Below are 24,454 nucleotides of genomic sequence, written 5' to 3'. Positions count from 1 at the left end.
GGTGGGGCGGGCAGCGCGCACCGGGAAGGGACGCGGCGCCGCGGGTGAGGGTCCGCTGGGGTAAGGGGCGGGCGGCGTTCCCCCGGTGCTTCCCCTGCCTGCTGCTGTGGCGCTCAGTGTGCAGCCGCTTTCCCAGGCGGCACCGCTGTGCTCGGGTTCCGTGCTGCCGCGGGGGCGAGGGAGGCCCCGGGCGGGTGCCGGAGGCGGCGTGGCCCGGCCCGGGGTCCATCCGAGCTCTCGGTGCCGCCGTGGGCGCAGGGCTGTTCGGGCGGGGAGGGCACGGAGCAGCAGCGGGGCCCGGAGGCCGCCACCTCTGGGGCCGGGCGGGCCGGTTGCGGTCTGCTGTGAGCGGCCGGAGGCGCGGGGGGAGGCCGCGTTGGGCCCGCAGGTGGGCCGGGAGAGGGGATCTGGAGAGCTTCCCAGAGCTCATCAGTGTGTGCAGTGGAGGCGCGGACAGGATATGGCCAGGCTCCATTCCGTGGTGCCCGGTGACAGGGCAGGGGGCCATGGGTGCAGGCTAAAACACGGCGGGTCTCTGAGAAGCGCTAGGTGTGGAGTGAAGGTGGCCGAGCACTGGCACGGGTGGGCCAGAGAGGTTCCTGGGGAGTTTCCATCCTTGGAAACATTCGAAAGATACCTGGACACGGGCCTGGGTAGCTGGCTCCAGGTGGCCCAGCTTTTGCAGGAGGTTGGTCCAGATGGGCTCCAAAGGCCCCTTCCGACCTCAGCTTGTTCCATAATAACTCGCTTCAGTGACACTGTAGCACGTATTAAATCAACACTGCCGTTCAAAAGAGAACTTGCTATTTGTAACATCCATAATAGCAGAGCTGTTCGGTTTGCTTCACAGTTCTTACTTGACGTTATTACAAGCTGAATGAGTATTGAACAGCAAAACTGAGCAAGGGAAGCTTTGTGGCAGTAATTCCTCGCTTCTGTATGGTGTTTCTAAACGGTGATCCAGGGTCATGCCACAGACTGTGTAACAAGTGCAGTGAAAACTCCAAGTGAGACAGTATGACATGCATACAGCAATTCCCCTTTTTTGTTGCTTTCATTTTGCATCGTGAGGTTTGGGTGAATTTTGGATGAAATGCTGGAAATAGCTGAAGTTGTGAAAATCAAAGAGAGCTGTTTCCTTGAGAAAAAGTGCACAGATAATGCAACAAACATTTCAAGACAATAGGACAACTAAAAGACCATTATTGTAGGAAATATTTGTAATTATGTTTTTAAAACCATGTGACCTGTTGTTCTGATTTTTTGTTTTGTTTGTTATTTCTTTTTTAAGCAGGCATTTCTTAATCGGCTAAAATGGTTTTAAAGAAGAAGAAAGAAATTCAGGTGGATGCATTCTTTCTTGATCATCATCAGCTTGAAAAACTTCAGAGTAAGTAGGGTGTTTTTTTTCTGAACTAATGTATTTCTCTTGCCTTTGAGTAGTTACTGAAATGGATCTGGTTTTTTTGCTTGTTATGTTTTATTTCTAGTGGTTTTGTTTTGTAAGTTTTAGGTGTGTTTGCTCTGCTGTGGTTTGTTTTTATTGTGTAATGACAATGACTTCTTACCTTGGCAGAGTCAAAAAAATCCTTTAGAGCATTGTGGCTTTGGTTTGAAAACTCTTTACTTTGATTTATCTGTGGTGTGAAGGTAGTAGAAGGTCCTATTTGTAATCTTACTTGCAGGCCTGTAATTTAGTGATATCTGATGTGTTAGCCTTAATATGTGGGATAACACTGAATTTCCAAGAGTCACAGGATGATTGAGGTTGGAAGGGTTCTCTGGAGGTTGCTTTCCCAGTCCTTGTGTTTTCTGTAGTTAATTTGTTTTAAAGCTACTGTTTAAATGGTGTTTTCTTTTGTGGGGATTTTTTTTTTTGTTTGATGAGGGAAGCTTCCAGTGATATTTACTGTAAAAAAACCAAAAATGAAGTCATACAAGATTTATATACTAAAGTTACTATGAGGGAGCACTGGTGAGGTCCCACCTGGATTGTTGATCCAGTTCTTGGCTTCCCAGTCCAAGAGTAATATGGACAGACTCCAGCTAAGGGCTAAGAATAAAGGGCCTGGAGCATCTCTCCTGTGAGGAAAGGCTGAGAGAGCTGGGACTCTTTGGCCTGGTGAAGAGAAGGCTCAGGGGGATCTTAGCAATGTGTAAAAAATACCTGAAGGGAGGTCATACAGCAGGCACAGCCAGCATTTCTTCTCTGCTGAATAGTGACAGGAAGGCACGGGCACAAACTGAAACACTAAAGATTCCCTCTAAACATCTTTTTTAATGTGAAGGGAAACACTTTTTTAATGTGAGGGTGTCTGAGGACGGGCACAGCTTCAGTAGGGAAGCTGGGGAGTCTCCAGCCTTGGAGGTATTCCAAAGTCCCTTGGCCATGGTCCTGGGCAGCCAGCTCCAGGTGAACATATTTGAGCAGTGGGCTTGGACCAGGTGACCCCCAGAGGTCCCTTACTATTGTGTTCCAGTGAAACTGAATTTTTTACACTTATTAGGAAAAAAAAAAGTGTTAAGGTGTTGTTAAGTTAAGGGTTTGTGGTGCCAATGGGTTTACTGGAACTGGAAAAAACCCTAAGAATCAAGCAGTCATTTCTTCTTCTTATAAAGTAATTACAACAAGCAGTATAAATAACACATCATTTATAAAAAGATTCTCTTCTTCCAAATGTAGGGTTTTCAAAGGCTGAAGAGCAAAATCTGGCATCTCTGCTTGTGCACTGTGCAGAGCTGAGAAATGGCATCCAGCAGATCCAGTGTATTAAACAGGTAGAGTTTCACTGTTGTTAGTGTGGCTTTTGGTAACTGAGAGTGTGTTCTGTGCACTGTTAATGGCAAATACAGCTCTAAAATAAACTTCTGATGTTTTCTATGTTCCTGGAAACACAGGAAAAGCAGTTGCACATGCATCAGGTAGAAATGCAGTTCTAGTACTTAATTAGCAAGGGCCACAGTACCTGAAAATGGTGCAAGGCAAGGGACACCAAGTTTACTATTTTGTATGGATTTTTTTTGTTTTAGAGGTGTTCTTGGAACATTATTTGAACTTGAAACTCAAGGGCGAATGATAAAGAGGGGGAGACAGTTTTGTGCCATATGCTTGGATGGGAGGGAAGTCTGCCACTGTTAAAAATGATACATCCAGAGTTTTTTGCTCATCATGTGTTCTTTTATTATAGATTATGCCACTGGTGAAGCAGATGGATCAGAACTCTGCAGGTGATCCCATGGTTAAAGCTTGTTTGGATGTTTTGGGAGAGATATATTTTTCACTGGGTGCAAAGAATCCTTTGAAGAAAGTATTAGCAAGGTAAAAGATTGAGTAGTTAGCCTTCATTTTTTTAAAATGTTTTCCTTATTTCTAAGTCACTAATTTGTCATTCACTATAAATTGCTGTAACTTAATTACTGAAAATTTGCAGTACTTAATATGTGCATATGTACAGTTTTTCTTTCTAAGTTAAAAATCTCAATTATAAATACCATATCATTGGATAACTTCAAAGTGAAGCATTGTTTTGGCCCATTTCATTATTGGAAAGACAACATAGTGTGTAATTAGAAGTTTGAATTTTAAAATCCAATGTTAGAATAGAAATTTAAAACACAAAGTCTCAGCTTTGTCAACAGAAGACGGTTCAGAGGAATCCTAACTAAATTGTGGTTTCTTGTGCCTATTTTTTTTTGCAATTATTTTTTTTAATTGCACAATTATTGCTGTATTTAGTGAATTTTTTATAGCCTCAGCATTTTTTAAGATCTGGTGCTGAGCTGCCTTCCTTTCTTTGTCTGAAAGCATTCACTGTCCCACTGAGATGCAAGGCTTCCGTCCTGGATTTGGTTGCAGCCACCCCAAAGCTGTGCACCCCTCTGACGGGTTTTCTAGCTGCAAACTGAGGATGTGCATGTTAATTTTAAAACAGATGATGTTTTCATGCAGGAAGAAACATCTGTGTATTGGAGTGCTAGCTGACATGGATTTTGTTGCAGTGGATGTTACAACACCTCAGGAAAACCAAACTAAACATGCTGTTTCTTCATGTTGCAGTTCACTGAATGGTCTTCCTGGACATTTGATGGTGCCAGCTGTGCAAAGCTTTGTGTGCTGCCTTCGGGAAGAGCTGAAAACCACAGATGTGTATTTGTACAGAAAAGTGCTGGACAACCTTGCTTCCTGTGTGGAGGACTTCAGCTTAGGTGCAGTGACATCAAATGTTCCTCTGGTTAAACTTGCTCAGCACTGGTGCCACACCTGATAGTGATGTTGGCAGTTATGTAAAATAGATAGTGCCGGCTAGTACTCAGCACTTAAAATGTATTTTCTTTCCTCTAGGTAGAGCCTGTATTAAGAACCTGTTTGAAGAAGGTAAAGTCACATTATAGTAAAATATGCTTCACTGCATGTTACTGGGGGAGGGGCTTGTGTGGAGAAGTGACATGAAGCAGGCATGAAGATCTATCAGATCTGATTTCCTCCTGGCTAATTTTTAAAAAACTAGTACCCTTACATAGTACTTTTTTTGTGAAAGACAAGACTGATTCATACCTTTAATTTCCAGGGGTCAGTTTTGCTCAGTTTTGCTTTACTGGGCAACTCTGATACAAATCTGAGTACTAGTGAGCAATTGTGGTAGGGAGTGTCAATATCTCACAGGATTAGGCCAAGTGGATTGGAAACTTGTTTTGTACCAGGTTGTTGTAAAACAGTTTGAGATTTTGTTTTAGCATTGCTTGTGTTTGTCTGTACTGAAATACTAGTTTAATTTGTTGGTGGAATGCAAGAATCACCGCTGTATGGGTAACTATTGATTGTAGCTGGGTATGTGTGATGTATTGAGATGTATGTGTGATGGCTTTGCTGGAAATGTTCTGTTCTATTTCTCTTGTAAGTAAATTTATACCATAATTATTTTCACTAGTTCTTCAGTTTCTGCAGAAGTTGCTGCTTGACATACAGGAAGAAAACAGGCAAGTGAATTCAATAGAAGCTCTATTTTATCTGGTTTTATTTCACTCTTGCAAGATAATTTGGTTTGGTTTAAAATATCACTTTGGTAGCCATACATTGATGAGAGGTAGAAATATCATTTTACAGTGATGCAGATTTTAAATAAAAACTGATTGATTCTTTTCTTTTGTGGCAATATGATAATATAAGAGAGGTAAGGCACTGATACTGTTAGAGTTACTACTAAGGGAGGCCTTTGAGTTAAGGTTTTGCTATCTGAATTGTGACTAAAGAGTGTAATTAATAAATGTAAAATTCAGGTAGAGTAAAACTGTTTCATGTTCCATGAGTGTTTAATTCAGTATTGATATATTTGACATTTTCCAGCATTTCATTAAGTGAAGCAGCTTCATTGTGGTCTCTCATTCTGAACTGAGAGGAGAAGGGCACTTAATGAAGTGCTTTGTGCACTGAAAGTTTAGATGCTTTCTGCCTTCATGTTAGAAGAAAGTCAAATCAGAGAAATGTCCTTCATACATGGAGGAACTACTTGAAAAATTAGAAAAGAGCAGCACTGCATTATGTTGGCCTTTTTGGAAAGTTTCTGGTAAAGTTCGGTTCTGCTCAGGCAGAATGACATGAATGAAAGTTTGTCACAGGAACCTGCAGAAAATGTAGCACAGTTTGTCATTTTCATTTGTTAACTTCATTTTAACAAACTACCCTTGAATCTACTTGTTTTCCTGTAGTTACATATCAACTCAAGCAATACATTAGTTTTTGCCATTAATTCTATTTAAAGTTGGCAGAATGTGGTTTTCTGGGGATGGTGAAGAATGGTTTTAATTTTTTTTTTGTGTGCTTGCTTGTCTCTTTTTTTTCCACAGAAGGAATCATGGAAATCGTATTGTTCAGACTCAGCTGATGCATGATTTACTGATAGCCATTAAAGTTTCAATGATGCTTATACAGAAATTGCAAGAAAATATCCAGGGAAGTCTTTGGAAACATAGCGAATCTTTTGTTTGGCAAAGTATGTGTAGTTTACTGAAAAGTTGCACAAACTTCCTAATGGATGGTAAGTTTAATAACATTAAAACCCTAATATTTTTATTAACCTGTTGTCTGTGTAGTAAGCAACCTGTAGGTATAAAAACTTAGTAGTTCAATTTCCATGCAAGCTAAACTGAGATCAATGTGAGTGGGAGCAGTAGTTGTTTTTTTGGTGAGCTATGATTTTTAGATGGCAGTTTTAGAGTGTACAGTTTAACTTGTCCCACTACAAATACCAAGATTAATGCTGTTATTAATAATTCAAAAACAAACTTAAATGCTTTTCAGAGTCACCATATGTCTGTGCCTACCAGAAATATCTACATCTTCATGAAATACGCTGTTAGAACTAGTTATGGGCACACCATAACTGATAGTGGTTTTTTTTTCATACAGATGTTTTTGTGCAGTGGAATTTAACATGTCACTAGTCTCTGCCACAGCCCTCCTTGCCTTAGTGGACAGTCCTGTGTTTTCTGTTAAAGATATTAGCAGTTTCTTATTACACTAGAGGATAAAGTTATTAATATTTGCTATCCACGTGGGCACTACAGATTTGTGATGATACAACTAACTACAAGTAGCCTAGCAAAATTCAATATAAAATAATTTTACCCTACAGTTCTAGCACTCAGTGTTTGCTGCATTCTAATGTACAATATCTCTGCTGTGTAGCAACGCTTCTGCAGACTGTTCAGACTACCTCAGGACTGGCTGTTGTTCTCTTCACCAGAGCTATGTATGAACCAGCTGAGGAATTACCTTCATTGGTAAGTGTATTTCTTGGCTGAAGACTGTGCAGTATCATGGTGTTGTTACTCTGTGCTATAATTGTTGGCTGGAGGCTTTGCTGATGCAGATACCAGGGCTTGCCAGTCTCTCTATCAGTCCGTAGCTGGAGTATAATCCTTTCTTCTCTCTTCGGTATATGAAGTTGTTAGACTTGGGTTTGGAATTTGACAAACACACTATTTACAAGAAATCACTTCATATCTTCTGAGCTATGCACAAAACAGGTTTTCTGCTGTGCTGAGGTGCTGTAGTGGGTGTGTTTTGGTGTTCCAGATCAGTGGCTTGCTCCTTGGGACAGTGGAACACTCAGGTGTGCCAGCGTGGTTCGTGAGGAACTCCGGGGTTCTGTGCACGGCAGAACTCCCAGGCTCGGTCCTGCTCTTCCTTTGCCACGGAGCACTGGCTATGCTGGATTGGAAAAATGGCAGCATGGGTGAAAATGGAGAGAAACTGTTGTTAGATATTGCATCAGTCTTGCTGTCATTGAGTTCAGAGTAAGTTTGTGTTCTGTGTTGTTTCATGTTTTCTAATTCTATTTTTGCATGACTCCTGTGGTCCTGGTGGAGTATCTCTGTTTTCAGTGTAATGATACTAGGTTCTGTCAAAAATGCAATCTTTTTAATATATTCATAAAAGCTCTGTAAATTTGAAAAATATATTGATGTTGCATATGTAGTTCTAAGTTTCAGTTTTTCTTGCATGCGAAAATTTTGTTTTCTGACATGAATGGGATAAATTTATCAATTCCCTTATGGTAAGGTGTGTCAGTATCAGTTCTTATGTAGACAGATAAACTTCAGTTTCAAGACATCATGTCCTCTCCTTCTGAAAGTTCAGAGGAAAGCAAAGTGTGCCAGTAAGTGGAATACTTGAAGTAATATGAGTTTTAGTTGGTTTTTTTTGTGGATGCTTGCATCTAAGGGCCCACCAGCACTATTTGATTGGAGATTAAAATGTGCATTCAGTTCAATCTTTGATTGTACCTTGGAGATCAATTTTGGGATCTTGTTTTTGCACATAGGATACTCAGTTCTGATGGTTCTATATGGCAGTGAAAATTTTTCCTTACATTTTCCAGAAGCATGCAACAACATAATGCTGCTCAAAAGTTAGCAGATTCATAGTAATTTTTTTTGTTTGTTTTATTGTTGGGGGGCTTGTGTGGTTTCTTTTCCCTATTGTTAGGGAGTTTAGCTGCAACCACTTAATAGCACATCAGGTAACTAAGCATGTACTTGGCAACATCCAGTTGATCACTTCTGTGTTCATTCCTTTTCCTCCATGAATGGGTTGAGTCTCCTAATCTGTTTTCATGTATGGTAAATGAATGTGATGAATAGGTATTCTGAAATACAAAATTTATTTTTTAAAACTGCTGATAAATGAAGGTAATGCATTTTTTTTGTGTTTGTTCTTTTTAAAAGGTTAAAAGAACCCAGTGTGGCAACATCTTTGTCTAGAATCCTTGTTATTTGGACTAATTCAGCACTGGCTGCCCTTGTTTCAGGCTCTCCAGATCTAAAAATCAAACTTAATGGGAACTCTGATTTAATTGGAAAGCTGCTGGAATACATTTATACACACTGGGACCACCCTCTGGATGCCATCAGACACCAAACCAAATTGATTTTCAAGAATCTTCTTCAGATACACCAAACCACCATTGCTGGATCCACTGGAAAGTCAGACCCATTCTTTGCAAGGCTGATAAAGCATTTACTGAGCTTGGATTGGCATGTAAAGGGGAAATATGCTTCTCTTGGTTCTCTGGTGGAATGTGTGGGCACTGAAAATATACTGCAGTTGGACAGAACAATTCCAGTGCAGATCCTGGATGTGATGAGTGATCAGTCTCTTGCACCTTATGCCAGTGATCTTCTGGAAACCATGTTTACAAATCACAAGGCCCATTTTACTTTGAGTTTTCAGGAAGGCACCTGGATTGACCAGTGGCACAACATCTGGGTTTCTCCTCTTCTGGTAATACTGTGTGAAGGGAACCATGACCAAACTACTTATATAATAGATTACTATTTACCAAAATTGCTCAAATGTAACCCTGACAGTCTGAGCTACATGATAAGAATTCTTCAGGCCTCTGCAGATGCTAATCTGGGTAAGAAAATAAACTTTGTATTTGTAATTATGATTGGATTAAAAAAAAATCGTAACCATGTGATTTCTGGTCTATTATTATTGTTAGAATTGATTTGGAAGAAAAATTCCAGTTGCTTATTATTGCTATTAGTATTTCAAGGTGAAAGTCATAATAATTATAAGTGTGTCTCTGTGCCATGAGCAAAATCCTTCTGTGGGTGCCTTATGGTTCTCTTTACCAGGGTGTGTTATGTTTCTGTGTTTTCTGCTACTGCTTTTATTTTCTTTCTTACATGGGTGTGCCCAGTAACAGATTGTTTTTTCTTGTAAATATGTGGATACAAGATTTATGATTCTCTTGTTTTGAAGTAATTTAGTGGACTCTAAAATGATGGCTTGTGAGACCTCACAAGGTCTTTTTGTCATATGTCACATTTGAGATGAAGCTTTTTGGGATTTAGAACTGGTTTAATCTATAGCAGCACTATCTTTTGGGATTTATGGAGTAGAAATAAAAAGGAGTGGGTCACATGTTGAAAGTATTGGGAGTTTCTGACGAGCACTGCAAATAGTACATTGCTTCTATTAATCAAACAGTAATTATCACTGGTTTTCATTTTCTTTAGGCTCTTGCAGTACTAGAGGAGCTCTTGGAGCATTAATGGCATGCTTGAGAACAGCCAGGGCTCATGGACATCTGGAACTTTCAAATATCATGAGCAGTGGTCTTGTATCCACTGGGTGTATAAAACAGGGTCTGGTTCATCAGCACAGCCAGGTAAAGGGACAACTGTTTATGTATCCTTTAAATTAGAATAATTGCTTTGATTCTGATTACTGTGTTAGTGTTGTATTAAAACAAAGGTGTCATCATAGGTGTCAGTAACTCTTTTGTGGTGAACTTTTAAATATCTTTCAGGTTTGCATTGATGCTTTAGGTTTACTCTGTGAAACCCATCGTACTACAGAAATTGTGTCTCTGGAAGAAATGCAACTAATTCAATTTTTTATGCTGTACAACTTGAACAACCAATCTCCTTCTGTAAGGCAACAGATCATTTCTCTGCTGAGAAAGGTAATTTGAAACTATGAGCAATGTCTAACATGCCTCTTATGTTAGTTATAACACTATTTTAAAGGAAATAATGAGTATGTTATGAAGTTGCTCGTTGGAAGGAGTAAAACCTCTAAGGCCAGGAATATGCTTTATGCTTTATGTATTACCCAACTGAATGGTGTTAAGTCATCACAGGCAAGGATGGCTTAAACAAAATATTAAGTGGCAGAGGCAGGGAACTTCATGAGTGGTGGTGGTGGGTGTTGCTTGACCTGCCAGCACCTGCACACTTTGCCAATAGCAAAGCAATGTGCCCTGGAGTCAGCAGTGGACCTTCTGTTGCCTTTGCTGGGGCCTAAAGCTGTGCTTACATGGACTTGTCACACCTCAGGCAAATTCAGTCACTTCATCAGCCTCAGAAACCTGACCTGGAAAACAAAGTAGAAGAATATTCACTATGATGTGATTGTGCCATTACAGTGTGCAGGGAATGAGTCTCTCCGTTTGGTGGAAGTTGCCAAGGTCACATGTAGCTCATGGTAGAAGGATGGGGATAAAATGAGGAACCATGTATGTATAAAGAGCGTTGGAACATCTTGGAAGATGTTTATGGCAAAAGAAGGCAGTGTGGAAGGAGAAAATAATTAATTTGAGAAGGGGGGAGAGGATGTCAGTTTGGCAAAACCAAAAGAGAAATCCCATCTCTTTCCTTTCTTACCTGGTGCAGACTGAGGAGCATGGGATGGAAAAGTTGTGCTAGATGGGAATGTGATAAGAAAGGAAATACTACTTATGGGCAGCAAAAGAGGTGGAGAAGGCACTTCTGAAGTGAGTCAAACTCTAAGAGAAACTGAGGCTGTAGAAGTTATCTGCATTGAGTTTTTTTATAGATGAACACAGTTCCACAGAAAATGAGGCAGGAGGAGAAGGCTTGGCATGAATTTAAGGAGGGAGATGGAAGAAGGTTTTGGAGGTGTAGAAGGAGGAGAGAAGAAATTGGTCACAAGAGAGGTGGGAAGCAAAACCTTGGGTTTGTAGTGGAGAGAGAAGGATCTGTTCTGTGTTATGCTGTGTGCAAACTTCCTAAAAATTATAAGCAGTGTGATTTGGAAAATAAGCTGAAAATCTACCTTTCCCTGATTTCAATATCAATGTTTCTTGTCTCACCTATGTTTTCTTTTGTTTTAAAAGTTATTTTGCAGGATACAAGAAAGTTCTCAAGTGCTTTATAAGTTGGAGCAAAATAAAACCAAGCAGGAGTTAGTTGAGAAGTCAACTAAAATGCCTCCTTTGAGGATTTTGCAGCAATACAAAGTAAGTAGACTGCTAGAGATGCGGGTAATAGAGGTGGGATAGCACTTCTGAGTGTTCTTTGTTCCTGAACACCACTGGATAAGTTAGGCACTCTGTGTGTGTGTTTTTGTGTTAATCAATAGTGTAGAAGGAAAAAACCTGTAAAGTCAAACAGTACTGGGGAGCTTGTCCACTCCGATGCACTTGTCCAAGTTTATTTGACTAAATATGCTGTTGTTGATGAACTGAATGCCCATTGATATTTGGAGGGTGCCTTTAAGGTAAATTTTGTTTGAAACCAATGAAGGTTATGAGGGATTGCTCTGTGATGTGCATTGAAACAGCAGTAAGTGAGGAATGGCTGGAGATGTACCCTCAATAAAAAAAAAAAAAATTGGGCAAATGTCCTGTCATCTGTTGGCCATTTAGTAGTGAGCTTTAAATGATGTTTGTTACTGGGACTTAAAACAGAGATCAGTTGAGCTTCAGTCTTTTTCTAGGTCTCCAGAATAATCAGTGAGTGAGAGAATGAATGACAAGAGCTTTAGCATGAAAACTTCTTTTGTAGTTGTCCTTTTTATCCTAGCTAGAGGCACACATCATCAGTATCCTTGTGCCAGTCTGTTCCTTGAGTTCTGCTTTTATTGGTCGGCTAATTTTCAGGATTAGATGCAATGGGTGTCTTTTTGTGGGCCTGGGGAAGGGAAACTGTTGTATTTAAAAACCCAAATGATTGTCCAGCCTTCACTGCACTCTAAGAAACAAGAAACTCTGTCTGCACTGTGAATGTTGACCTCTTGTTTTTCTAAAATTAACTGTAAAGTCATAATTTTTGGGGTAAAGCAGAATGTCCTGAGTTCAGTTCCTTAGGCTTTTCTTTGTAGGGCAGCCTTAAGTAAAGTAAACAGTCTTAATTTTTTTCCTGCATTTTTTTTCCCTCAGGATTTCATGTCATCTGTATGTGCCAGACTTTTTGAGGTATTGTTTCCTGGTTCATCACATCCAACCAGGTTTTGTGCACTAAGTATTTTGGAATCAATAGCAGAAATATTTTCTGTTCCAAAAGGTGAGAAATCTAATTCATAGCCTTTAATAGACTGTAGGAATGGGAGGTCTTGAAGAGGTGTCTTTTATGCCAGCTAGTCAGATTCTGTCAAAGTAAAAGGGTGTTCTTAGTCCTTTATTTCTGTGGCATTTCCTGGATTGCTTTTATTTTACCTCAAGGGAGGATACTAAGTTTTTTTGGAAAAAGGAATATTGAAGTAAAAGCTAATAATTGCCTGTTGCATGTCTTCTATAAATTTGGATTTTCTTGCAAAAAAATCTTTCTTGGATTTTCTTTTCTTCCTTGTTTTAGGAAGATTTATTTTTTTATTATGGGGAAAACTTCTGGACAAGTGTCAATGTATTTGGTAACTTCACTTCTTTTTTTCTGCACATATATCTTGATGCCTCAAAATGCTGAATTGAGTAAAAACTCTTGATTGAAAAATATTGCATATCCTCCTGATACTATGCTGAATAAAAACCAGTTTTATTGTCCTGTTAATGATGATGTGCTGATGTTATTTTAAATTTTCTTCATGATTTTATGGCAGTCTTAATTCAGTAAGTGTTTAGAACATTGGAGTATTGATATTCTTGCTAAATCTTGTCTCTGGATCACATGGTCAACATAAAAATATGGTTCAGTCCTAAACTGTAACCTTTTCTTTAAAGAAATTAGTTGTCTGATATTAAAGTTGATTTTGAGAGGGAATAAAATTGCCATCTTGCTAAATAATTTCTCAAAACCCCTTGATAAATGAACACATTATTATTATGAATATGTAGTATATTATTACTGCTTTTTGAAAAATAGAAAATCCTCAGTTGTTCATAATAGCAGCTGAGGAATTTCTAAATTGGACATTACTTCTATAAAGGCAATTTACCTGTTTTATTCTGTGCTGTATTATGGTGCAGTTGTTTACATCCTAAAATTTCTGCCTTCTTTACAAAGAATTCACAACTCATAGATACCTAAATTAAAACCAGAAGAAATTGTAATGTCTTACATTTTAAGGGATTATTCCTATGACAAAATAACTCAAAACACCAAGTGCCAAAATACTCTAAAGCTTTCAACCTCTTTTTTGAAAGGAATTATTTTCTAATATTACATACCTTCAGGAAAAGAGTTTAAGCAAAACAAAATAAAGATTTTTTAAAAATGCTAAATTTAAAGGGAGTACATGGGATTCTGTTTTGGGCAACAAGTTATTTTCTGTATTACTAAAAGTAATTTTTCTAAATAAGGTATGCCATTTTTATTCCTAACAATGTTTAATAGGGTATTTTAAAAACTATTAAGAGAAATAATATTAAAATAAAAATTTGGCTAAAATGGAATGCTTCTTTTAGTATAGCAAAGCAGAATGTGAGGAGAGTGCATATTCTGGAAAGAGTTACAGCATAACTATCTAAGGCATTCATTTCTTTGAACAGGCCAGGCACAAGTTTTCCAGCTGGATCAGGAGATTGATTCTGCTCATGTCCAAACTCTGATCCAGTGTTTTGCCAGTACTTTTGAGGAAGTAAAAATTCTGGCATTTAGACTTCTGATGAAACTACGAGATGTTGCGTTGAATTTACAGGTATGAACTTGAAGAGTTTAGAGGGAGTAATTTTGTGAAAGATGAATGTTCTGTAGTACACCAGGTGCTTGTGTTAGGTACAGAGCAGGAATCCTGAGCCTTAGAAGCCAGTCCAAGCTGCCTGCAGCAGTGTTCATCACTAACATCTTCTGTATAATTGTGTACAGCTTCTGCCCTTGCCCAAGGAGGCTTGTTTCACTAATGGATGGAGGAGTTTGGGAAGTCCTTTGGGTATGACTATGCATTAGTCTCTATTTCTCTATCAGAGAAATAGTTAATGCAAGCCCTTGGCTTAGCTGTAACTTCTCTTTGGAAACGATTGAGGCATTTTGACTTGGTTACTCTTGTACTTTTAGGAAATTCAGCTCCCTGTTTCCTTCCTTTCTGATTGATCTCAGGTTTCATTATCTGATTGGTTTCTTTGATTTTTCACAAATTTTACCCTTTGAATTGATACTGATTTGTCTGTAATAACTTGATGAAAATTTATTTCAAAATTCATTAGTACAGATGAACAAATACTGCTACCAAATAAACTGTGCTTCTCTGTAATGTCCATTAGCAGATTAAACACATTAACTTGAAAAAAAAAATTTCCTGTGAGGTGCAGTGTAATTGAACACTGCTTTATAAATGGCTGTTCCCATCCTCAATGTCTATGTAATTATATCCTTGCTAAATACATGCACATGCATGTTTTGAGTGTAAGGTCATCAGTGCACAAAACAAGTGTTTCTCAAGAAATATGCACCAGCAAACTTAATTAAAAGCAGGTTCTCAGATTCCAGGGTTGTAAGAAGCTTAATTAAGTCAATCTGGAAGCTCAATTAAATGAGCAATATTACTGCTTTGTTTTTTTTTCCAGGGTTCTGAAAATCTAGATCTTCTGTTCCAAGCAGCGATTGATCTTAGCACAAGCACCAAGCCATATGATTGTGTCACTGCTTCATATTTGTTGAACTTTTTGGTATATCACAAAGGACTGCAGCACATTTGTTTAGGGAAATGGCTTGAGCATAACCCCCAGCTGGATGAGAACACATCAGTGAGTACAGTGGAGAAGAATACTTTGGGAGGTGAGATTTTGGGGGAAAGGTTTTTTTATATTTGTTGAAAGTTTGCTGCTTTTCAATAAGGCTTTTGGTAGGAGGGTTAGTAAGAGATGCTTATTTCTAACAGAATTTTAAGTATCTTGTATTTTGCTGTTAAGGAACCATGTTCTTTAGTAAGATCTTAAGCTAGGCCTGTTTGTGTTGAGGCTGTTGAATATTCTATGAGATGGCTTTTGTCATTATTTTGAGCAGTGACATTTGAAAGTGCTTTGGAGGCCCAAGCAGTGAGCCTGGTGAAGCTGAGTGCATAAAGTGCAGGGAAGAGCCCTTTGCTTCCCCTGAGAGCTTGCTCATCCAGGGGGAAGACAGCTGTACTTGGTCTGTCTTTGTTTCAATACTTGATGTTTGCAGCGCTGGCCCTTGGAGCTCTGTTCACCTGGCCCCATTTTTCGGTGTGATTTGCAGTCCTGTGAATACACATCCACAGTAATGGGGCTTTGCTGACGTACAGAATATTTTTGTTTGGTTTAATGCCCCTGGATAAAAGATGACAAGGCTCTAGATCTGGCAGGTTTGGCAAATTTGTTAACCAAGCTTTCTCCATCTTAAGTAATCTTCAGTGAAACTAAAATACTAAAGTTCATTATTTGTAATAAAATATTTTGTATAATTTGCAGTAAACTTGCTGTTCTATACTTTTTTGTGCCATTCTTGGCTTCTCTACAGATGCCTGTTAATCCTTTCTTGATATGCAGTGAAATAACAATTTTGAGATGGTTGTGGTTGCCATAAGTGAAGGAAATGTGTGGGTAACCTTATGTCTCATTGCTCTGGGGCATCTGCTGCTGGTAGTGATCCACGGTTCCTTGTTAGGATCTGTAATTTGTTCTGGTTCTGGCACTGAGATATCGCAAGCTATAAACAGAATTAAAATAGACACATGTATCCTTAAATTGGTTAGGTTGTTTAGTGGAAAACATAAAGTTCAAATGTATAATCGTGAATTTTTATCTTTAATATTCTGCCGTACTCATCATTGTATTAATGTGGTTGTAAGGGTGAAGTGTGACTTGCAGTATGGAGTAGGTAACTTCTTGTGACTTCATCATGAGCTGTGGGATTGTCCCTGAGCATAGGATGTGGGTTGTGCTTTTCACAGCTGCCATTTGGTTCAGAGAGATAGATTAAATTGACTATAACAAATATTGCTGGAGTTTAGGTAACTGAAAATTAATGGTAACATATATTTCAATGACAAAAGAGAGAAGAGTGTAATAAAGGAAATTGCTGTGCATATTCCACTGAATTGTTGTGTACACAGGTTTTATTCCTGTTTCTGAAAGCAGACTTGCTTCTTAGAAAATCAGTATATGAATGTTCAATGTAAATCTTTGCTTTAAAATATTTTAGTTATCAAGCTTTTGTTGGTGAATGTTGAAGAAGAAATATTCCAAGCCAAGAAGTCTCTGCTTCAAGCAGCAGCATCCTTCCCCATGTATGGGAGAGTGCACTGTATAACTGGGGCTTTGCAGCAATTACCCTTCAAGTAAGTAAAACACACTAAGTTGTAACTCAGTATTTTAAGGAAAACATACTGAATGGAAAGCTATAACTCCATGTTTAAGTGCAGTGGAAGAGCTGTTAAGGAGAATAGAAAATCACGCAGTATTATTTATAAGGAAATCCAATACCTATGGCTTTTAGAACTCTTGCTGGCTGCTGCAGTGTTTGATACATCCTTTGTATGAGGTAAACTCAGCCTTAAGACTTTTTAATCTCTGCCCTATTTATAGTTTTCATAAATTGCAGAAGTGTTTGTCATTTTGGTTCTTTCTTTTAAATATAAAATTGTTTTTAATTCATGTTGTGTTTTGGTTGTGATTTTGACTTTTTTTCCTTAAGTAACTTGACCCTGGTGTCCGAATGGAAGGAAATAGTGACCAGGCTCATTTGGATGTCATACAGCCTCTCTGCTGTGGTATCACCAGTAGTACAGAGCTCATCACCAGAGGGTCTTATTCCAATGGACTGTGATCCAGGTAAAGAACCAAACAGAATCCCAAAAGAATTATTTTCTAATCTGATGCTCTTGAAGGTCTCTTTGTCTTGCAGTCATTCAGAACTAGACCGAGCACCCCTCCCTTTCAGCTTCTCATTTTATGTCATAATTTTTGGTCACTCCTAATTTCTGATAATATTTTCTTGACTTCTTCACTAAAAAATCCACAAACATTTTTAGAGTGTATTGTTGCATCTCTTTCAAAACAGGGGGCTGTAAATTCAGGTTTTTTTCCTTGATCATTCTAATCACCATAGAACCTTGTGTTTTGTTTTTTTTCTTAATGCTTATAGCTTTTTTCTGTATTTATACCCCCAAAATGAATTACATCAGTATAAGGAACTGGAAGTAGAAGACAAAACTATCTTAAATATCCCTCTTGTTTAATCTGCAGAAAGTGCAGATCGCCTGCAGATGATTCTGCACGAGATACAACCACAGGATACAAATGATTATTTTATGCAAGCAAAAATTCTGAAAGAACACTGCAAAGAAGAATCTGAAAAGCTGGCTGACCAGCTGCCAACGAAAAATATTTGCATGGAAATGAGAGGTAAATCAAAGGCTATATAAGTAGTTAAATCAAGGTATATTTTATAGAGGAGTCATTTTATGTGGATGATCTGTTGGAAATTACTTGCTTGTGTAATGTTTCAGTTCTTACCTGTCAGAAGATAGTTATCCATGGACTTGGCTTTAAATATTGTCACAGACATGTTTTATGAAAAATCCTTTCCTTAGCATTTTTTCTCCTGAGAAGCTGAGAGGCCTCAGAAACAAAATGTAAGTAATGATTATCTGCTGCTGTGGAATGAAACTGGTGCATCTGTGATTGGTCTCATGTGGTTGTTTCTAATTAATGGCCAATCACAGTCCAGCTGTCTCAGACTCTTGGTCAGACATAAGCTTTTGTTATTCATTCCGTTCTTGTTCCTTTCCTTGCTAGCCTTCTGATGAAATGCTTTTTTCTATTCTTTTAGTATCGTTTTAATATATAATTTACTTTTAATATAATATATATATCATAAAATAATAAACCAGCATTCTGAAACATGGAGCCAGATTTTCCTCTCTTCCCTGGTCCTGGGACCCCAGTGAACACCCCCACAATAAACTAATTCACTTCTGGAAGATTGGGGTTAATCTCTCTTAAGACACAAGTGAAAATTAGTTATTTTGATATTGGCCTAGACTCTGTTACCTTAACTGCACTGGCCATGTAATCCTGAACACCTTTTCTATCAAGCAATGCTAATGTATTTCTTGTTGAGAAGTGTTACTGTGACTTTCCTCTCCAGTGTACACAAGGCTAGTGGAGACTATGTTAATGCAATACAACTTGTTGCATGAAATTACATAAGCAGAAACTTCAGCTCGAAAGATTCTAGAGGTAAAATGTTAGGTAGTATTTGTCTGTTTTAATGAATAGCAGCTATGAAACTGAACCTTACAGCGATAAAGAAATTGTAAACTTTGGCATCTGTAGTGTGGGCCAGAATAAATTTATAGAATATCCATACACTTTAAAATTTAATAGTTTATGCAAGTTTTTGAACTTCCTTTCCCCTGTTGCTTTTTCGTGTGTTTGAAATGTTTGGGGCCGCGTGTTATCTTTTTCACGAGGAGGGGTAAACACGTGCAGGTGCCTCAGTGGCCACCAGGTGGCGGCAGCGCGTCACAAACGCGTCTTCCTTCGGGAGCCTGTCCGGGAGCGATGGATGGGGAATAGATGCGGAATAAATGCCTGCCTGCGGAGGTGTACCCGCTTCTGTGCCTCGGGCTGCGAGTAAATAGCAGTTGTGACTCTTTAAAACAGCACTTCTCTGGTAAAATGTTTATACTACTGCCTTTTCCAAGTGCAAGAAAGTAAAGCAATTGTTGAGCAGGCAATTAGGGTCAAGAAGATGAAATTATCTTTTGGGCAGGCAACTTTAGAAATTTTTTCATAGTTACTTGTGTTTTGTAAGACAGGCTAAGTGAAGTTTAAATTACACACCTGCATCTGAGAACCTTGAGTGACACGATTGCATTTGTTGTCTTTTTGTTTTTAAGGCAAAGACAGGCAAACGTGTGATGTCACAGCTCAGATGGTTCTTGTGTGTTGCTGGAGAAGCATGAAGGAAGTATCTCTGCTCTTAGGGACACTGTGTAAACTTTTGCCTTCACAGACTACATCTGAACCTTCAGAGGGGTTGATTACTGTAGAACAGGTAGGGAAATAATGTTTGTAATGAAACATGCAATTTCTTCTTGGGTGATGGTGAGGCAAAGGCAGTTTTCAGAACTTTTTTTCCTTAAATCTGTGTTCTATTTGGGAAAAGTGCATTTAAAATTTCTTTTAATTGCCATGGTGTAAGAGTTTTCTTTGCTATACTTGGTTATCAGTCCTGTTTTGATCCAGTGGTATCTATGAAAATAGATAAATGAAGATGTTACTATACATTACTAAAAAACTCATTCATCCTAATGGTATTGGGTTATTTATGAGATGTGTGATGTGTTTAGGGATACCAATGCCTGCCTGCCACCCTCCCTGTTGTCTCACTCTCAGGATATATTAGTCACTAATCGAATTGCTAAAAATCTTCTAAACTGACTTCCTATTCAAAGTCTCTTTTGTCTCATTTTGAACTCTACATATTGGGATTCTGCTTAAAGCTGTTCCTTAATTAGCATCAGAGTCAAGAGTTCTGAAAGTCAAACATGCTGACTAGTCCTAGTCTTGTCTTCCTCCTATCCATTGTTTGAATAATTTCTATGTAGTGTGATTGTATCTTTTTCCTCTTATTTTTTAATATGAGAGATCAGAAATGTTAATATGCCATCTGGGTCTCTTGCAGAACATTGAATTCAGTGTTTGCAAGAAATTAGATTACCACAGGCATTTATTTGGGAAATATTTTGTGTTTATTAAATTTCTGTTTTAATTTATGACCTTTTCATTTACATACGTTTCAACAACATCAATTTGCGTAGAAGACTGAAATATGAAAGACCAACTACTTTTTGACCTCTTTTTCTTTGCAACAGAAAACAGTTACTTAGTTTTTCCTCAGATGTTAGAACTCTACATTTTAAAATAAAACATAGTATTATGTACTCCAGATTTTATTTCTTATCTAATGTTTTGGTGCTATGGAAATAGTGTTGGTGTCTTTATTCTTGCATTGTCTCCAGTGCTCATGTTTTCATCTGGTTAACAGCTGTGCTTGTATTGTTGCTGGGGTCTGGAGGGCAGATGAGAGAGCAGATATGCATTTCCACCATTATGTTCCTTAATCTGCACCAAGTCACAGAGGAATTGGTGTTTTAAAATGAGTCAGTTCTGACTGCAGCATCTCTGTTTTGGGAAAGCAGACATTGATAGGTGCTCTTTCAGAAATAATACATTATTAAGGAAGGAGTGGGACATCCATGATCCTTGTGGGTCCCTCACAGCTCAGAATTTTCTGTGATTCTATAAAGATACCTTCTTTTCCTATTGATGCCTCTTCAGCTTGTTAATGCTTCAGATAATTCCTGTAAAACAGAGGAAGAATGCTAATGGATGAGAAGTCAGTTTGAAATCCTCATTTTCCTCAGGCTTGCAAGGAAATATACAAAGAAAATTGCAGGCATTTTTTCTGTACTTTTTGTAACTTTGGGTCATTACTGTGTTTTGTACAAAAAAGGAGGGTTTCATCAGAAATGACAAAAAATGTCAATACCATAACTGCTAGGGCTTCAGTCTTAGTAAACACTTCTCAGTGTTGACAAATAAGCAAATTGGATTTTGTAGTCTTATGCATGTAGAACTTTTCTTTCAAGTTGCCCATTCTTTTTCTTACTTTTGGAACTATTGGAAAACATTTAAGAATACAGAGAAGGAAAACTTTGAGAGAAACCTTGGTCAACTTGCCTTGAGCCAAGCTAAGTAATTGTTGAGAAAAATCTGGTAGCACCTCTTGGCCAGTGTGTGCCGGGCTGTTGCACACCTTCCTCTTGTTGTACCATGCTCCACATCTAGGTCAGTAACTGTATGGAATTGTGCCCTAGGGGATCAATGCTGTCATAACTTATTCACCCCAAAGATCAAAGGGAGTGTTGAGTTTGCTCATCAGCTATTTTACGTGGTGGCCTTGCCTTAAGAAATAATAGACATAGGAAGTGCAGAATATAGCTGGAGGAATCTCTCTATCTAAATGTATACTTTTCATTTTCCATCTGATCCTAAAAGTCCAGAGATGGCAGGCTCAGAACTGTGCCTGTTAAGAAAATCAATATGAATAGTGTCATGTAACCACCAGGATGACATCTAATGAAGATTCTGTGGGGTGTTTTTGTCACATGACATGCAAATAATGAATGCTTCAAGTCTGGAGGAATATTTAGCTCTTCCTCAAACTTCTGTTTATCTCACCTGGGAAGTTTTAAGACAATTTTAGGAGATAAGCTTGCCAGAGCTGTGTGCCACAGTGAAAAGAAACAGGCAGCAGAAGTAAAGACTGAGTTGTCCCATGGCCTGTATTAATCTTTTGGAACATCTTGGAGAGAATTTATATCTTGAATACCCAGATTCTTACCCTCAGCAGCAAGTGTGGCCCTGTGCATTGTTGAATTAGTAAGGTTCACCTGTTATATTCTAAATTTCTGACCAAGAACTTGAGTTATGGTAGTGCTGCTTCTAGTCTGTGAGTTCAGTTTGATGCAGGCTTCTAGTCAGTGTGGCTGTTGCAAGAAACTCAGAAGTATAAATAGTAAAGTTGGAAGTTATGTGACCAAAGAAAAAAATTGCTATGAATTCTAGAAGCATAAGTGTGGTGCTGGGACACGCTGGTAAATTGATTTACATGTGTATGGATTTCTTGATTTGGTTTAGTTTACACACCTGGAGAATTGCCCTGTCTGTGGGTCAGTTCCTTGTGAATAAAGGGCACTTACTTCTCTTTTTTGGACTAGAAAGCTGAAATGAAACCCTGTGGCTACAGCTACTTTAAAATCTACTCAGAAATAACTTTTTTAGATATCTCCATATCTCCAGTTATTGTGTATTTCACATTAGGTAAGTTTTAGCTGCAGGAAATAATACGTAGATGGTCTCAGATTTATTATTTTTTAATTAATGCCATCTCATTGCTTGGGTGATACAAATTACTTAACAGGAGGTTGAAAAAACCATAAAGGTAGATATGACATTAACTTCCCTGACAACTTAATTACTTGTCAGGCTGTTAAAGTATTAGAGCAATTGTGTAAGTAACAGAACATGTAGAATTTTATAAGCAACTCGATGTGATTTTATGCATATTTTTATATAAAAGGTTTAAAGAAACCTTTGCTGGAGGACTTCTAGGAAAAACTCCTGAAGTAAATTTTGCATAAGGGTATTAAGTAGGTGCTATGCATTGTAAACAAATTAAGTGGGAAGTTGGATTTAGACCTTAAAAGTTGATGAGAATTAAAAGAAAAAACCCAACAAACAAGGCAACCTATCGTTCATGGAAGGAGATTGTGTGGATCTGTAAACTTCCAAACAGATTTTAAAACTCTGTGTTGTGATAGAGTTCTAGAAAATAAACTATAAGTGAAAGTTAAGATATCACATTTACAATTTTAATGCTTTTAAAAATAGCTCACATTCCAACATCTTCATTTTAAAATTGTTTCTAATGTACAACAGCAATTATGCAGAATTCTGGAGTGTTAGAAATTTGTATTTATATATATGTATTATCTAATCTAATGTAGATTTGTTTCCCTTTGGTACAATTTTTGGAATTTGAATTTCATATCTTAGATAGTTTAAGATTTTTTTTCTGCTGTTGTGCTTGACATTTTCTTTGAGGTTTTTGGCAAGAGTGTAGGCAAACAAGAAGGAATCTGCATTTGTTTCCCCTGAAAATCAGAGTTGTCCCTTTCTTCTCTTAAAATCTGAGTATGTCCATCACAGACAAATAACCAATTTCATGTTCTTTATATATTTTGTACTTTTTGAAAGAACACAGAACTACTCCCTTAACCGAAAAAAATAAGTATAATATTTGTTATCATTAAAGTAAGTGGGTGTTTATTATAGGACTTCTAGTTGCTTTTTGCTTGTACCGGTGACCCTCCCAACCAGGGCGAGGATTGTTGCTTTGAACTGCAAAATATTTTGCATATATAAATAAATTATGTGTATGTAATTTCAAATGGCTTAGTAATTTTTTCTTTCTCTTTTAGGTTAAAAATATTGGTGATTACTTTAAACATCATCTGCTGCAATCAAGGCACAGGGGTGCATTTGAATTGGCATATGCTGGCTTCGTGCAACTTACAGAAATGCTTTCCAGGTAGAGGATGGACAACTTACTGTGCTTTTAATACAAGTTTTAACCAATTTTGGCATTGTCCCTGAAGTTGAGCTGTGCAGGCAGATCCTTGCTTTCATGTGGATTTTATTTAAGTTTGGTGTAGGCACTATTATGACAGTTACATGATGTCTGTGACTTGGACTACAATACTTATGGTTAGAGATGGTGCTTAGGCATTGAAAAATGATACAGACATATAATGCTTGCTGCATTTTTCTTCATTTCTGGCATGTTAGTTTCCTGAACAGCTCTTAAAAGCTCTTGGGAAAAGTAGGAGTGTAGAGTTCTTCCATTTCACTCTCCTTTTCTGGTCCTTTATGAAAATGTATGCCAGACTTTTTGCTTTAGCCAGGACATTTTCTTGGAAACTTCTATTACCTGTCACAGAGTTGGTTGTTGTGACATTTGGAAGACTACCTGACAGTGCATCACAGGGTGTGATATGCACTCTGGCTTTTTTCTTTCCCCTTGTAACTTTATCATTTCCTAGAAGAACTAAATGTACAGAATTGTCCTGAGGTCTGGGCAAGATCATTGGAATTTCCATTACATGCTTAGCTACTGATTTCAAGTGCTGGTTATGTTTCTTTGTGGTATACAGTGTTTATATCCCATCCATGTTTTAATAAGACAAACTAAAATTTCTACTGACTAGGTAGAGATTGGTGGGGTTTTTTGGGTGTGTTTTTTTTTTTTTTAATATGAGAGACAGATTTTCAATTTGAAGTACCTTATTTTCACACCAATGCTAGGTTAAGTAACCAATGTTCCCCTTTTCCCCTACCTCAGCCAGTTTGAGGTGCAGATTTGTTTCTTCTTTACTTCATACTGGAAACAGTTTTGGTGCTTTTAGTACAGACTGGCTGGCTGATCAGGTTCACTGTGTGCCCCTTCAGAAAATCTTCCCAGCAGAGCTGGGGCTTGGTCTCTGCTACAGGATGCTGGGTGAGGCTGCTGCATCTGTGTAGCAGGACTGCTACAGAAATGGTATTTGACATGTGGTTGTGTTGATTCTGTGTGCCAGAGGGATGTTAAACTGCATGCCATGCTTCTCTTGGTGATCTTTCTCTCTCTCCAAGGTACATTATTTTCTTTCAGGTATTAGCAATCTGAGGGATTTCAAATT

The 24,454-nt window shown here is 38.2% G+C and overlaps 1 protein-coding gene across 7 annotated transcripts in view; it reads left to right on the top strand.

Moving 5' to 3' along the window:
- Positions 1–24,454, top strand: part of THADA (THADA armadillo repeat containing) — a 153,012-nt gene continuing 128,558 nt past the window's right edge. For 6 of the 7 annotated variants that reach the window (XR_004060613.1, XM_030946136.1, XM_030946138.1 and 3 more), the window contains exons 1-22: positions 6–44; positions 1,295–1,390; positions 2,684–2,778; positions 3,189–3,319; positions 4,058–4,206; positions 4,343–4,375; positions 4,929–4,977; positions 5,845–6,035; positions 6,686–6,780; positions 7,076–7,296; positions 8,227–8,918; positions 9,526–9,677; positions 9,819–9,974; positions 11,148–11,270; positions 12,192–12,315; positions 13,737–13,885; positions 14,751–14,961; positions 16,348–16,483; positions 16,840–16,976; positions 17,391–17,549; positions 19,049–19,206; positions 23,198–23,307. Coding sequence is in view for 6 of the 7 variants with exons in the window: in XM_030946136.1 (XP_030801996.1) it covers positions 1,315–1,390; positions 2,684–2,778; positions 3,189–3,319; positions 4,058–4,206; positions 4,343–4,375; positions 4,929–4,977; positions 5,845–6,035; positions 6,686–6,780; positions 7,076–7,296; positions 8,227–8,918; positions 9,526–9,677; positions 9,819–9,974; positions 11,148–11,270; positions 12,192–12,315; positions 13,737–13,885; positions 14,751–14,961; positions 16,348–16,483; positions 16,840–16,976; positions 17,391–17,549; positions 19,049–19,206; positions 23,198–23,307 (3,347 nt within the window). In the remaining variant the exon portion in view is untranslated. Of the gene's footprint in view, positions 45–1,291; positions 1,391–2,683; positions 2,779–3,188; positions 3,320–4,057; positions 4,207–4,342; positions 4,376–4,928; positions 4,978–5,844; positions 6,036–6,685; positions 6,781–7,075; positions 7,297–8,226; positions 8,919–9,525; positions 9,678–9,818; positions 9,975–11,147; positions 11,271–12,191; positions 12,316–13,736; positions 13,886–14,750; positions 14,962–16,347; positions 16,484–16,839; positions 16,977–17,390; positions 17,550–19,048; positions 19,207–23,197; positions 23,308–24,454 lie in introns of all 7 variants that reach the window. The other variant, XM_030946137.1, reaches the window with a different exon arrangement.

The sequence above is a fragment of the Camarhynchus parvulus genome, chromosome 3 (assembly GCF_901933205.1).
Source record: "Camarhynchus parvulus chromosome 3, STF_HiC, whole genome shotgun sequence".
NCBI classification, from domain to species: Eukaryota; Metazoa; Chordata; class Aves; order Passeriformes; family Thraupidae; genus Camarhynchus; species Camarhynchus parvulus.
Note: the sequence above shows the minus strand (reverse complement) of the source record. Positions and strands in the feature narration are given on the sequence as shown.